This window comes from Rhinolophus sinicus, chromosome 2 (assembly GCF_057876585.1).
Source record: "Rhinolophus sinicus isolate RSI-liver-muscle chromosome 2, RSI-T2T, whole genome shotgun sequence".
NCBI classification, from domain to species: Eukaryota; Metazoa; Chordata; class Mammalia; order Chiroptera; family Rhinolophidae; genus Rhinolophus; species Rhinolophus sinicus.
This window is the reverse complement of record NC_142502.1, coordinates 141,172,323-141,186,358: the sequence shown is the minus strand read 5'-3', so window position 1 is coordinate 141,186,358 and position 14,036 is coordinate 141,172,323. Positions and strand designations below refer to the sequence as shown.

Sequence of the window (14,036 nt, the reverse complement as noted above, 5' to 3'; positions counted from 1 at the left end):
AGCACATCTTGTTGGAATGCTAACTTTCTGCCCAGAAATCAAGGGAGGAAATTACATTGCTGTGCAAAGAGGAGGGGGGGGGGAAAACACTCTTTACATCCACGAAAACCTTTTCCTAATCCAAGAGAAAGCACCGTGGCTAATTCCACAGGTTCCAGTTTGGCTGTTTCAGTTGTGTGCAGCTGTCTCTTATACTTCCAAAAGAAAAATAGAGCAAGAAGCTCTCTGGATGAGGTTACTCTGTTTGCCCTGAGGAGAAGGCTCCCTCCCCTCATAGTGTTCAATTAGAGGAGTTGTTGCCCTTTCTTCTGCTGCTGGCTCTGGAAGGTGAGGTGGCAGCTACAGTGGCCAACATACGCCAGGGGACTTAGGGTGTGGTTTAGACCACGGGTGTGGTTTACCCACTGCCCATGGATTTTCTCACTCTGTGAGGGAGAGGATGTGTGTTGAAGGCATTGATGCTGGGTGGGCATCCACTTAACGATAAGCACCTGGCTTTCAATGATGCACTTATTTCCAGGTTTATTATCATACTTATCCTAACAATTTCTCGGTGGCAAGAATTTTTTAGATGAAAAAACTGACCTATGGAAAAATTATACAATTTGTCTAGGACCGAAAAAGTTAAACACCTTAATAGTAGCAGGCCTGGTATCCCACACAGCTATGTCTGCACAGCCAGAGTACTCTTCCACTCTAGAGGAGTGAGGAGCCAAGCTACCACCAGGCATCTCCTTTCCAGGGGATATCAAATACACACACGCACACACATACTCACACATACACACTCGCATACGCACACACATGAACATGCCAAACAGAAGTCCTAAAACAGGCCCAGAATTCAGTATTCAATATTTCAACAGTTAAAAAAAGGAACATTGTGGAGAGAGCCAAGATGGCAGAGTAGATAAACACTGTGCCTGCATCCTTCCGTGAAGATATTAAAATTACAACTAAATTATAGAACAATCAACGTGGGAAACCATCTCAAGTCTAGCCAAACAGAAGTCCTATAACTGAAAATATAAAGAAGCCATGTCGAGACTAGTAGAAGGAGCGGAGACAGAGAATGGGCCACACATCTGTGTGTGGGAGTTGAGAATCAGGAGGGATATCTCAGCCTCCTCGGTTCCCCCCAGAGGAGTGAGGAACTCCAGCCCCCCACACCAGGCTCCCCAACCCAGAGTACTTTTGCTGAGAAGAGGAGCCACCACAACATCTGGCTGTGAAAAACAGGGGATTCTGACCATTCAGGTGGGGCCAAAGGCTGCAGAGCAACCCAGGTGTTTTCTTAAAAGGCCAAAGCACAGATTCACTCACAAGCACTCACCTTGGGCTCTAGCAAAGGAGGGTGACTGGAGGGTCCTCAGAGACACATGGAGGGGACAGACTGAGGTGGGTGGCTTCAGGGAGAGAACTGGAAGACAGTTGGCATTTTTCCAGAGGAGTCCAACTTCGATGTAGCCAACAGGCGAGCGCCATCTTTCCTATGTTGAACCCGCCCCCTCCAGCCAAATCTGAATCTGATTGGCCTGGTGAGCTCCACTGCCCCATCCTGCTGGCTCACTGGGACCCCGCCCCACCCAACTCATTCACTGCTGGAAGCAATTTCTCTTCGAGCAGCCACCCCACCTGCATTATAATACTCCTTCTTAAAAAACTATCAGAGTCTGGCAGGCTTCAGGTGGGCAGCAATGGGCTTCAGTGTGTTCTGAGACTTTTGTTGAGTAGATCCAGGCTTAGCACTGGCACCAAACCAGAGTCTACATTAACCTGGTGACCACAACTCTTCCCACTCTAGTGCCTCCCTGAGACCCTGCCTCACCAAACTCATGTATCTCATGACGCTTTATCAATGGCTGAAGCTTAAGAGAGCCAGCAGGTGGCAGCAGGCCTCTGGGTATCCTGGCTTTTTGTGAAGTTACCCTAGGCCTGATTCTGGTGGCAGCCATCCTCAGTTCAGAGTGTCTCCCACGCACCTCCAGAGTCTCCCACACACCTCCAGATTTAGCACAGGAAGCGAACAACTGTGGATCACTTTGTAGCTCCTACGCCCCAGAACCAACATACTTAGAAGTTGCTCAGACCACAGCAAAGCACTGCCCAATTAGCTCCATAAGTGGCACACACAAAGGGTGGTCTCAACAGGCACAAGAGCCCACTGGGGTAAATCCCACTCCATGTGATAAGATCCCTGCACAGCAGCCCATAAGTTGAAGGCCAAACCCGACAGCCAGTCAGCCTGAGGGTCAATCCCACCCACTGATATGCCAAGAGCAATCAAGGCTCAATTATAACAGGAGGGCACTCATAACTCACACAAGGGACACTCCTGGAGCACTCAGTTCAGGTGACCAGGGAGACTGTGCCACTGGGCCCCACAGGACACCTACTACATGAGGCCACCCAGCCATAACTTTCTATTGTAATAAACTATACTGTGATTAAAACCATATACGTATAGGTGGAGTGAATATGAAATACACTGGGAAGTCTCCAGTTCAGAAATACTTTTTTTCATGACTAATTAAATCTAATTGTAATTCAAAAAAATAGAAACAAGAATGTTGCTACTAAAGAAATAAGCACACTATTCTTTATTGAAGAATACAGGACAATGTTGCGTCATCCCTAATCCTTGTGCGTAGGTGAACAGGCATGATGGTGCCACCACATGTTAAATGCAGCTTAAAACGGGAAAATCTTAAGTCATCTGGAATTTTTGTATTTACAAACACAAGTGTTGCTGGATTTTTCTGACTTGCCAGTTCACTCCTAGGAATTCATCTCCAACACTGACATTTAGGTAACCTCTCTGCCTGATCCTCCAAAGACTTCAGATGAGACAAAACAGCCAGTTCTACTTCAGGTTCAGACCTCCAGACCTCCCAGGCCTGGGAGTTTCTGTGGCGTTAGTCTTTACTTCCTGTCATCACTCCCACAAAACTTACTGCTCTATAAATTGTAAACGATCTTGTTGACAGCTGCATTCTCTTTACTTTTCTCAAAATATAACACTTTGCCTGCAAGCAGCGGGGGAGGGGGAGTACCCAACTACAGTTGTTTGAGTGAACTAAAGAATGGACAAATAAAGGATCCTTGTTGGGGCTATTAGGGCTTTTCATAAGGATTTAAGATCGTGTTCCAGTTCAATGAAATTTCAAACGAATTCAAGGCTGATTTAAAACTATTTCCTTGGACTTGATTCTGTTTCGGTTACGTTCTCTTTTCCATAGACAGTTCCCACTGGTGCCTGCAGGGAGCTGGGGGTTGAGAGCCTTTTTGGGTCAAGCTGACCATCTGGCTCTGCTGGCAAATGGATATCAGAGAAGCAGGAATGTTAAAGAACTTGTGATTGAGTGTAAGAGGGCCACCATATGCACAACTCCAGGGGGAGGTGTTCAGTGCACAGCCTATATGGAGGAGTGAGGCAGCCCCGGGATCAGACATCTTACCCCTTATACTCACTGGTTTGCTTAACAACTAACTGATAGTTAAATATTTGTGGAGTGAGGGAAGGTCACTACAAGGAACTGTGGGGAACACATGAAGGGAGCCTTGAATTCTCTGGGGAATCAGGGAGTTCTTCACACAATAGGTTACATTTGAGTGATATCTTAAAAAACAGGTAGAAGAAGTGGGGAGAGGGTGTTCCAAGCATATGGAGCTGTGATGATGAAGCACAGAGCTGTACAAAAGCCTGACATGATTGAAAACACAGAAAAGTTGAGTGTCTGAGGGTAGCACAGAACTAATCCAATTACGGGCTAACCAAACGTGTGCATCAGACTCCATAGTCTACAAGCTGTTTCTTTCGAGAGCAGGACTGTGACAAAGGACCACCGAGGTCTGCCTGAGGACAAGAGGGTCAGATGGGCCTCTACCATCGGAGTAATGCGCTGTCACGTGGGTGACCCCACCATCACCCAAATGGACCTCTGGGGCCACCACACCTTTAAGATTTAAATATAACTTCCCCCGATGGGAAACCAGCACCTGTCCTTCATCTCTGCGCCCTCCAGGCACCACTAACTCCTCCTTCTGGCTGCTTCTGTAATCTGTCCTCTACTTCTATCTAACAAACTCGATTCCTACACTCCCCCAAAGGCACCGCTGGCACAAGGCCATCTGCATAGGGGCTTTTACTGAAGGTTTAAAATTCCACATGGATAACAACACAGTGCAGCCAGTGAGTAACTTCTGACAGAATATTAAACAGCCTCTTCTTTACCATCCCTGTCATTCCCACTCCTGGGGGGTTCTCACAGCCATCTCCTCAGGTGGGCCCTGGCATTTGCTGATAGCTCAGTTCCACTCTTTCCTGCTCATCTGATGACTGCCTACAAAACCCTGATTCCTACGGCTTTGCTCACGCAAAGCAATTCAGTTGCTCCAGTCTGTCCTCCAGTAGTCATACCAGTGGTTTTCCCCTCCCTGCTACATCCTTGAAGGGCCATGTGAGGGGAACTTTCCAAGAGCACTTGTACTTAATTACATGTAGAGGTTCACCTCGGGTGCTGCCGGTTTTCTTAGTGCAATTGCTGGGGACTGTGATTTTACTTCATCGAGTTTTGGCCAAAGACACATCAAAGATTCCCTTCTCTTCTGAAATTGCAAAACCCTCCCGTCTCTAGAATGTGTAAACAGAGTCATGATAACTGCAGGGAAATTCTGACTCTCTCGCTGGACAAACCCTGGGCCTTTGTGTTGTCTTTTGCTGTTGTTGTTGGAGTTTGGCAGGCAAGCTCCGGTCAGGGGATTAAACGGCAGGCTTGGTGGATCAGCAGCGTGTGGAGCTGATTTAAATCTTGGCATTTCCTGTTGTGGGAATGCAAGCCCCGAGCATGCGCAGGAAGCTGGCCCCGCCTCCTTACCCAGGCATAGCCCAGACATAGAGGCGGCAGCAAGTCCTAAGCAGAGATGAGAGGAATGGCAGTTGGGGTGTGCAAGTGTAGAGGGAGGATCCCGGGACAAGGCATCAGGGAACCAGACCAGAATTCCAACTCCATTGGTCTTTTCATTTCTCTGGATCCAACTGTCCTCTTCTGGGCAATGAGAAGGAACAATTAGATGTTCTCTAATGTTTGCCCTCCTGTCATTTAAAAAATTAGGAGACACATCAAACTACTTCCATTTCCTGTTGAGTAAAGCAGCTTCATTCTTGGAGTGTCCTACATTCTCGGTGCTCCTTTGCTTAGTTTTGGGTAATATCCCTCCTTCGGAAAATGGCATTAGGCCAGGGAGGCCCAGGCTTTGTGAAGCTATATTTCATAGATGACATGATACACAGAGATGCACATCGGCCACTAGTGGTAAAGTTTAACCACACGTGTAAGGTGCTTAAGGTTCCGGGTTTGACATCATAAGCCTTCTGAAGTTATATCAGAAGGCAAAATACTGTGAACTATTATGTTCTTTGGGGGGGAGGGTTATTTTATTATTTTGTCATGTTTTACAGTCATACGTTCTTCAAATTAGCAGGTATGAGGGGTGAGAAGTAGAAAACCAGTATTTATTTAATAACATCAAATGACTGGAAAAGCAAAATGCAAAGGGACAAAACCTAGAACTGCCAACACTAAGAAAAAATCAAACGAGAGGAAGGCTGCCTGCACTCAAATCCAGCTCTGCCAAATGTATGCTGGGTGACCAAGTCACTTAACCTCTCTATTCCTCCCACCTAAAATGGGCACAATAGCACCACCTACCTCACTGCCAATTGGGAGATTAAAGGGTTAATACATGTAAAGCACTTAGAAGAATGACTGGCACATAAATGATAAAGGCTACATAAATTCAACAGTGGTTATCATGAATTCAATATGTGTTATTGAGCACCTACTGTGCACCAGGCTTTGTACAAGACTTAGAATTTGAAGGTCAACAGGATTCACTCTGCCTTCAGGATTCACAGTTCCATGTGAAGAAGGACAGATCTGTTTTAAGGAGACAGAAAGCAAGAGAGAGAAAGACCAACCCAAGTGTCAGCTGCCAGAATGTTGCAAGTCTTCTGGTCTGTTGTGATCACTGTCCTTTAAGGTATATTAAACTGAAAAAAAAATTTTTTAAAGAGGCCTCCCCATCCCAACCACAGCAGGTCACACAGGGACTCTCAATGTGTTAATGTGATACTGTTTGGTTTGTCACCTCTGGCTCTGGTCTCTTTTCTGCAGACCACTTGCCCTTGCTTTGTACCATGCCTCCTATATGGGACACCGCTTTCTACACAATGGGGCCTACATAGGACTCCACCCTGAGTCCTTGACTCCCCAAATGCCACCAACACAAGGCTGGGGGAAGCAGGCTTGTTTTGAGCAATTTCCACCTCTTTGGCTCCTTCCTCTGTTTTGTAGACCCCCTTTTCAGCTTCCTTTCTCTATCCAGGAGGGAAATCATGCCAACCTCATCAGCCCTCCCACCCCCATAAGCCATCTATGGCTGTAGATGGTGATCTTTTTTTCCCCACAACAGGAATAATTACAATGCTGAGGTGAGGAGCAGTTTTGCTAATTATCCTTCCCTTTTCCATCCATAAAGTTATAAGTTCCTCTTGTTTTCTCCCTTCCTCTTAAAAATTATAGTAAGTGCTAACTTCCTCTCACTGAGCTATGGTCAAGACTTTGAGTTAATGGCATTATTTGAATCATTTCCCTTAATTTATTTGTAAATTCAACAGATAATTTTTCAAGACCTACCACATACTAGGTGCCAGTCTAAAAGCTGAGACTGCGATGGTAAACAACTAAACAGAAGCTTCTTTACTGTCATTTGACATTATTAAATGCATACTGGTTTTCTACTTCTCACCCCTCATACTTGCTAATTTGAAGACTTATGACTGTAAAACATGACAAAATAATAAAATAAAAACAAAAGAAAACCCCAAAGAGTATAAATAATAGTTCACAGTATTTTGCCTAAGATATGATATCACACCTACATTCCAGCATGGAGAGACAGAAAGTAAATAAATATGAAGCCATAATAAGATCCACAACTATAAAAACAAAAACAAAATAAACAAACAAACAAACAAAAAAACCCAGATTGATAGCGTAAAGGGAGTGGGGCTACTTTAGAAGGATGTTCAGGGAAGACCCTCTTGGAGGAGTGATAGAAAGGATCAAACCAGCAGAAGACCTGAGGAAAAGCATGCCTGGAAAAGGGAACAGCTTCTGCACAGGCCTCATAGGAATGTGCTCAGAGTATTTAAGGGACAAAGAAAGAACAAGCAGGCTGGAGTGCAGGGAGGAGGGGAGCATGCGGAGGAAGAAGGCTGGAGAGCTCAGCAGAGGCCAGAACTCACAGGGCAGAGCTAGGGTTTGGGTTTTATTCTGCTGCTTTGTGGAGAATGGATTACAGTGAGTGTAGAACAAATGAGAGGGAAGCAGGGAGGCCAGTGAGGAGGCTGCCGCAGTACCCAGGAGAAAACTTGTGGGGACTTGGAACCAGTGCAATGGTGTGGTGATGGAGGTGAAGTTGGAGAAGGCAGAGATTTGGGATCTTTTACAAGTGGCGTCAATAGAACTTGCTGGCAACTTGAGGTGTAGTCGAGGAGGAGCACGTATGACTCCCAGGTGTCGGGGAGCAGGTTTGAGGTGGGGGAAACCAGGACTTCTCTTTGATGTGGTATCGTTGAGGTGCTTATTAGTCCCCCAAGAGGAGATGTCAATGTCAAGTCAACAGTTGGAGTTCAGAGGAGTCGGGTGAAGATGGAAATTCACAAGTCATCAGCATGTAGGTGGGATTAGATGAATTACCCTACAAAGCAGTAGAGATGCAGAAGAGAACAAGTTCCAGAATTGTGCCACAGCCTTACCAGGTAGTACTGCTGTTATTCCCACTTTACAAAGAAGGGAAATAAGCTTAGATAGGGTAAGTGACTTGCCCAAGGCCCCAGGAAGTGGTAGCCCTGGGACTTAACCCAGCCAATCTACTCCTGTTCACAATGCCATAGTGGACACATACATACAGCAGTGGTGCTTCACTCCATGTTCACAATCTTTCTGCAGGAAGAAGATGATGATGGTCTGCCTAAGAAAAAGTGGCCCACAGTAGATGCCTCTTATTATGGTGGGCGAGGTGTTGGAGGCATTAAAAGGATGGAGGTAAGAGGTCAGCTTATATACTCATATCTATGTGCTGACCACTCAATGATGGGAAACCCAAGCAAATTGGTGAAAACTCATACTTGTGATCTGGTGGGGATGTGGATTGTGAGGCATCAGAGGGAGAGATGGCAGGTACAGCCTTTTGACGGGGCATCCCCATGTCTTGCCCACTGGGAGTCAGAGCAGTTTGTTTATCTGCTCAAACCTCTCAAAGGTCTCCTCCTTTACTGGAATAGAATCCAAAGTTCTTTCCCGGGCTGTAAGACCTTCATACGTGCTGTCTCCATGGCCCGGACAATTCCTCTCCTAATTATCTATCCACATGGCTTGCTCTCTCTGCTCCTCAGCCCTCACCCTTTCCCTTCTTGCCCACCTCCCTCTTTCCTGGCCCTCAAAACCCAAAGAAATCGAGGATTAGGGAGCACTCCCATTGCACATCACACATGTATTCGCGATCCTCATTCTCCAGGGGCATTATATTTTATTTTCTCATTTTGTTTTTTTGTACGTTCTTTAATTTAGGTTCGCTGGGGAGAGAAGGGCTCCACAGAAGAAGGTGCTAAGTTGGAAAAAGCAAAGAATGCAAGAGTCAAGATGCCAGAGCAGGAGTATGAATTCCCTGAACCCAGAAATCTCAACAACAATATGCGTCGGCCCTCGTCGCCCCGGAAGTGGTACTCTCCAATCAAGGTGTGTCTCTTTCTACTCAAAAATCTAGCCTCACTCCTAGTAAAACACTTGCATAGGAAGAATCAGACTCCTGTGACGTGATCAAATAGCAAACCAAATTCCAGATTATCGCAATGGAACAAATTTGTGGACTTAAAAGTGCAAGTACTTCCTTTCTCCATTTCCACATTATCAAGATTGAGAACTAGGCTTTTTAAAATTTTCATGGCGAAGTAGTCGAATGAATGTGGTCTATGAGTCAAGTGACTTGGGTAGTAACCCAGGAGGATCTATATAAATGTCTATAACGTCTCATAACTTCATTGGGAGGCAATTCCATTAACTCATAAAAATGGCAGGGTTCCTCTTGAAGCCTAGTCTCTATTCCTTGTTTCATAACATAAGCCCATGCCCCTTATCCAAGCCTCCCGCCAGGTCATACTGGTGTAGGATTCCCTCTGTCTGGCTGTGAGTAAAACCCCTTTTTTCTCCACCGTCTCTCTCCCCCCCACAGCTGCAGAGCTTAAAAGCTCTTTGGCTTATTAGGGAGTTTAAGTCAAAGAGATAGTTCATGCTTCCTGGAGGCCTCTTTTCTCTTCCTCTTGGGTGCAAATGTCTTTGAATTCATGGGATCCATTCAACACCCTTCCTCTTCAGCCTTGCCCATAAGAATCTGCACTATGCCAAATGTCAGAGAGCACTAGAAAATCATAGCTGAAAAGACCCTGAGAGAACCTGTCCCCCTCCCTCATTTCCTACTGGAGTAAATTGAGATAAGCAAAGTACTTTCTCTGCCCAGGTCTGGAACTCAAGACCGCAACTCTGGTCTACAGGCTCTAGTTCTGTGCTGCAAACAGAACTGGACCAACTCCAATGCCTCAAGTGAAAGACTCAGCATAAGAGCCAACTCCCATCACAACCACGTGCACACACACGCACACACATAGCCTTACTGCTCTTCTAATGACGGCAAAAAAAATAGTCAACATCCGCTGAGTTATTTGCTAATTTTAGAACAGCCCTTCTCCTGTGAAATCAAAAGAAATAACCATTTTAAGCAGTGGAGTGAAACTTTATTGGTAGTTTGTCTTCCCAGCAGAGCCAGCTCATGCCCACACTAATTGCAATATATTTTCATTTTGGTTTGCCGTGTTTAAAGCAGTGAGATTCTTTTTTAAGATAAGACCCCTGAGGCAATGGGCTGAACTCTGGGAAGACGTGGGCGAAATGTAGCTTGCTTGACTAACAGCTGTTTGCTTCTAATTATTTTCTGATGTGGAACGTGCAGTGGCGTGCGTGCGTGCATAGACACAAAGGAGCCAGACAGAATCTCGGAGATGAAGAAGAAAGGGAGATTTTCTACAACGCTGTTTGCAGCAATCTGTACCTTGTAACTAACACAACATATATGGTTATAGCCAGGTTTTCATTTCTGGAATCTTGGACATTGAGAGAATATTAATTCTGTTTGAAGAGTCTCATTTCTGCTTGAAAGCGTGTTATTCCTTTATTAACTGGTGGTTTAGGACTGAGTTTAGGAAATAAGTAGGGATATGGACAACTAGATTCAGAAATCTAAAAGCATTCCCAACACGCACTGGGAATTAGTATCAATTCAATGAGTATTTGTTGTGCATCTACTAGGTACCAGGCCACTGCTGGCTACTGAGGAGACAGAGGTTCTCAAACCTGGCTGAGTACCAGAAGCTCCTGGGAGAGCATTAAAAACGTGGATCCCAAGGCCTCATGTCTCAAACCTAATGACTTAGGGTCTCACAGATGGTTTTCAAAGGCACACTGGCGCTCACCACTTGCTCACTTTTAAAATTAAATGAAACTCCTTTCCCCCCAGTACCTCCCTTTCCAAGCTGCACACCCAAACTCCCTAAGTGATACCCTTCTGTTGCCCCAGTTACTGCTCCCTCTGCAACCCCTGCTCTTGGGCCTCCTCTTCCATCACTGTGTTGACCCGTTGGGTCTCATAGTGTGGTCCCTGGACCAGCAGCATCAGCATCCCTCAGAAACTTGTTAGACATGCACGTTCTCACCTAGATCTACTGAACCAGCCACTTTGAGGGTAGGGCTCAGCAACCCGGGTTTTAACAAGCCCAGTTAAGAAATTGTCACTGAAGATCCCCGCCAGCCTTCCATAGGAGGTTCCCCGAGGGAGGGACCTGTGGTGCCTGGCAAAGAGGCCACAGTCATACCTCAGTGATTTGTCAGGAACTTCAGGAGACCTACACTAGATTTCACAGTCCATTTTGCCACAAACACAATTGCTGGATTAATGCTAAGTGGCTGAGCATCTGAGTCTCAAGGAATCACCAAAACAGCCAGATGGGAAAGACCTGTGATGCTGATGGACTCACTAAGCTCCATAGCAGGACTCCCTCAGGAGGACATGAGAAAGTGTAAATGCCCCTCTGGCTGGTGGAGCAGCTCATGCCAACACTTGCTCAGCTCCCTCCAGGAGCTGTACAGCAGCGCTGGAGTGACTGCTCATGTTTGTGGATCTTCTCTCCACCAGATTTGACCACCTGGAGGCCACAAGTACACTTCATTCACCTTTGAGTGCTAATACACAGCATTGTACCTGGCCCAGAGTAGGGACTCCCCCATCTGCTGGCAAAGAGATAAAGCATAGGATGTAATTATGAAACCATTCCCAGCGCATGTGCTGCTTAGACTATCTCCTGTGATCCACACAGATTGCTTTGGTACCCTCAGTCCAAGGAAGTTGGCATTCTTCTTTCATCTCTTTGAGGAAAGGAGAGAAAAAGAGGTCACCTTATGTGTATCTGGGCTGGGTGGAGTAAGGGAGGGGCGGGAACAAGGAAGTTTGAAAATCAAAGCGCAGAAAAGAATTCAAAAGTCATCATGTATACTGTTTGTCCAGAAGAGGGGCGGATTTGGTACCAGAACTTCAGGTTAACACTGTTTAACATGAATGCACACTCCAAGATAAGCCCCATTCTAGCCATAGAGCCTGCAGGCATCTGTAGGCCTTAGACAAAACGTTTAGCCTCGTGGAGTGCCATAAACTCTGCTTCCCCTTCCTGAATCATCTCACTTGATTTGTCACAGCCCTGGCAGGAAACAGAAAGCACACTCAAAAGTGTTGAACTAACACAGGTATGGGCAGGGTTAAGGTAACCCACAGCAATGGTGAGACACCCAGGGACCAGCAACAGTGAGAGCTGTTACACCCCTAGGCCTGAGGGCAAGGAGGGGAGATGGAGTCAGTGGAGCCAGGGCCCTGGAGAAGAGGCCACCCAATGAGAGCTGTGGCCATAGGGTGGATGTCAGCAATCTAAACCTGCCCTGCCACCTGTTTTTATATGGCCCCCAAACTAAGAATGGTTTTCATATTTTTAAATGGCTATATAAGTACCTACATAATACCCTTGAGTTTGTCTCTTGACCTATAAAGCCTAAAATATTTACTCTCTGGCCTTTCGCAGAAAATGTTTGCAGACTCCTGCTTTGTAAGAACGCAGTCACTGTTGGAGAGGCAGGGGGTCAGGGAGGGAGCAGAAGGAACACAAACCCCAACTTCTCCCTCATCTTGCCCTCTCATCTCCTTCTGGTGCCACCTGTTGGCAAACCAAAGGGAAACTAATGATACCGTCTAAAGAGATCAACTTTCCAAGACAGAGAGCCAGGAAGAGCGAGAAACATAGACAGTACATGGGGGCAGCCAGCTCCTGGGGACTAACCAGTCTACTCTCTGCCCCCACTACAAACAGAGAGAACACCTCCACCCAGTGCCAAACTGCCAGGGGGCACTGGGGAGACTCCTAGTTCCCTAGATCACAGTCTTACATCTTTTAATGCATTCATTTGACTCACTTTTTTTCATGCATTCCATGAATAGATTTGAGAAGAAGATGAGCATGTTTGTAAGGAACCCAGTGAGAACTCATCGAGAGAAAGGGTCCACAGCGGACTTCTCTCCACCGTTCCCTCAGTCTACTTTAAGGCACTGACCACACTTTACCCTTTCCTCTTTCCAGGCTCATGACTATTTGGCCTAGATTTTCCTTTGCTTGATTTTCACTCCCTGAATTTACAGCACCCCATGCTTCTCATTAAGTTGGACTGACCATTTCAGACAAGTAATGCCCAGATGGAGGGCCACCAGAGAGATGAAAACCAGGACTGTTTTCAGTTTCCCTGAAAGGCTTGCAACCTTCAGAGAAACCATTTTTCTCCTTTTCCAGTAGCTCCTCCACATGAAATGACAGAAATGACAGCTAAAGGACAAAAGCCAGACCCTAGCAGGCCAGACAGACTGGCTGTTCTCTGCAAGAAAGCCAGACCAGCCTGTGCTACTGGTAGGGCCTGGGACGGGGTGGCCTTCTGTTCATTTTCTGTCAGGCCCACCTGTTAAGCACCTTGACCTTGTATTCAAGCAGCTTTCAGTCATGAAACTGTGCTGGATGAAGCTGTACGTAGCCCAAGAAGCTTTAAATGTTGTCAGATGTGCTGTCGATGTTGAATAGACTTTTTTGTCTCTCTTCAGCTACTTTTTAGAAAGGTTTCAACGTTTGTAAAACAAACACCAACAAAAAAAAGAACAAAACAAAAATTACCTTTCTGTGTATGTGTGTGTGTGTGTGTGTGTGTGTGTGTGTGCGTGTGTGTAGGAAAAGTTTCCAACTTTGTGCATTAATTTATTTCATTTGAGGGGGAGCATGGGGCACAATATTTACCATACATCTTCAGGTATAAAAATTCCAGTGTTAATATATAACGGCCATGTAAGTTGAACTACTCTCAAAATTCTCAACCTCTGACTAACTTCCTCTTAGCTAATGCAGACAAACCAAAAGAGAAGACACAGCTGCTGCCTGGTCGAAAAATAAATAAATAAAAAGAAAGAAAGAAAAGGAAACCCAGATACAAACATCATGCACCGGTGTGCTTTGAATGATGGCGGCATAAACCTTCCCTGCACAATCTTATTGTTTAAGAAGAAACAAAAGCTAGAGTTTACATAGACCTTCTAGTGTATCTGCCTTTGTGGATTAGAAGTTATTGTCTGAGGCTGAGGTGCGATTTGGGAGCCTGGAATTGGTAAATTTCTCATTGTATAGTCAAAATGTGTCAACTTCATATGAAAGAAAGCTATTTTTAAGTGTCAGCTAATATACTCTGGTGGAGAGTCCCCAGGTTGGTGGGGAAATCTTTTACCTTCATAAAAGCCGTTGTGTTTCTCCTGGTGACTGGGGACCATTGCCTTGAAATGTGTCC

General features: G+C 45.7%; 1 protein-coding gene across 1 annotated transcript in view; it reads left to right on the top strand.

The window, feature by feature from the left end:
- ANTXR1 (ANTXR cell adhesion molecule 1) overlaps window positions 1–14,036 on the top strand; it is a 213,916-nt gene that overhangs the window by 142,340 nt on the left and 57,540 nt on the right. The window contains exons 15-16 of the mRNA XM_019718386.3: window positions 8,016–8,111; window positions 8,637–8,804. Coding sequence (XP_019573945.2) covers window positions 8,016–8,111; window positions 8,637–8,804 — 264 coding nt within the window. The remainder of the gene's footprint in view (window positions 1–8,015; window positions 8,112–8,636; window positions 8,805–14,036) is intronic.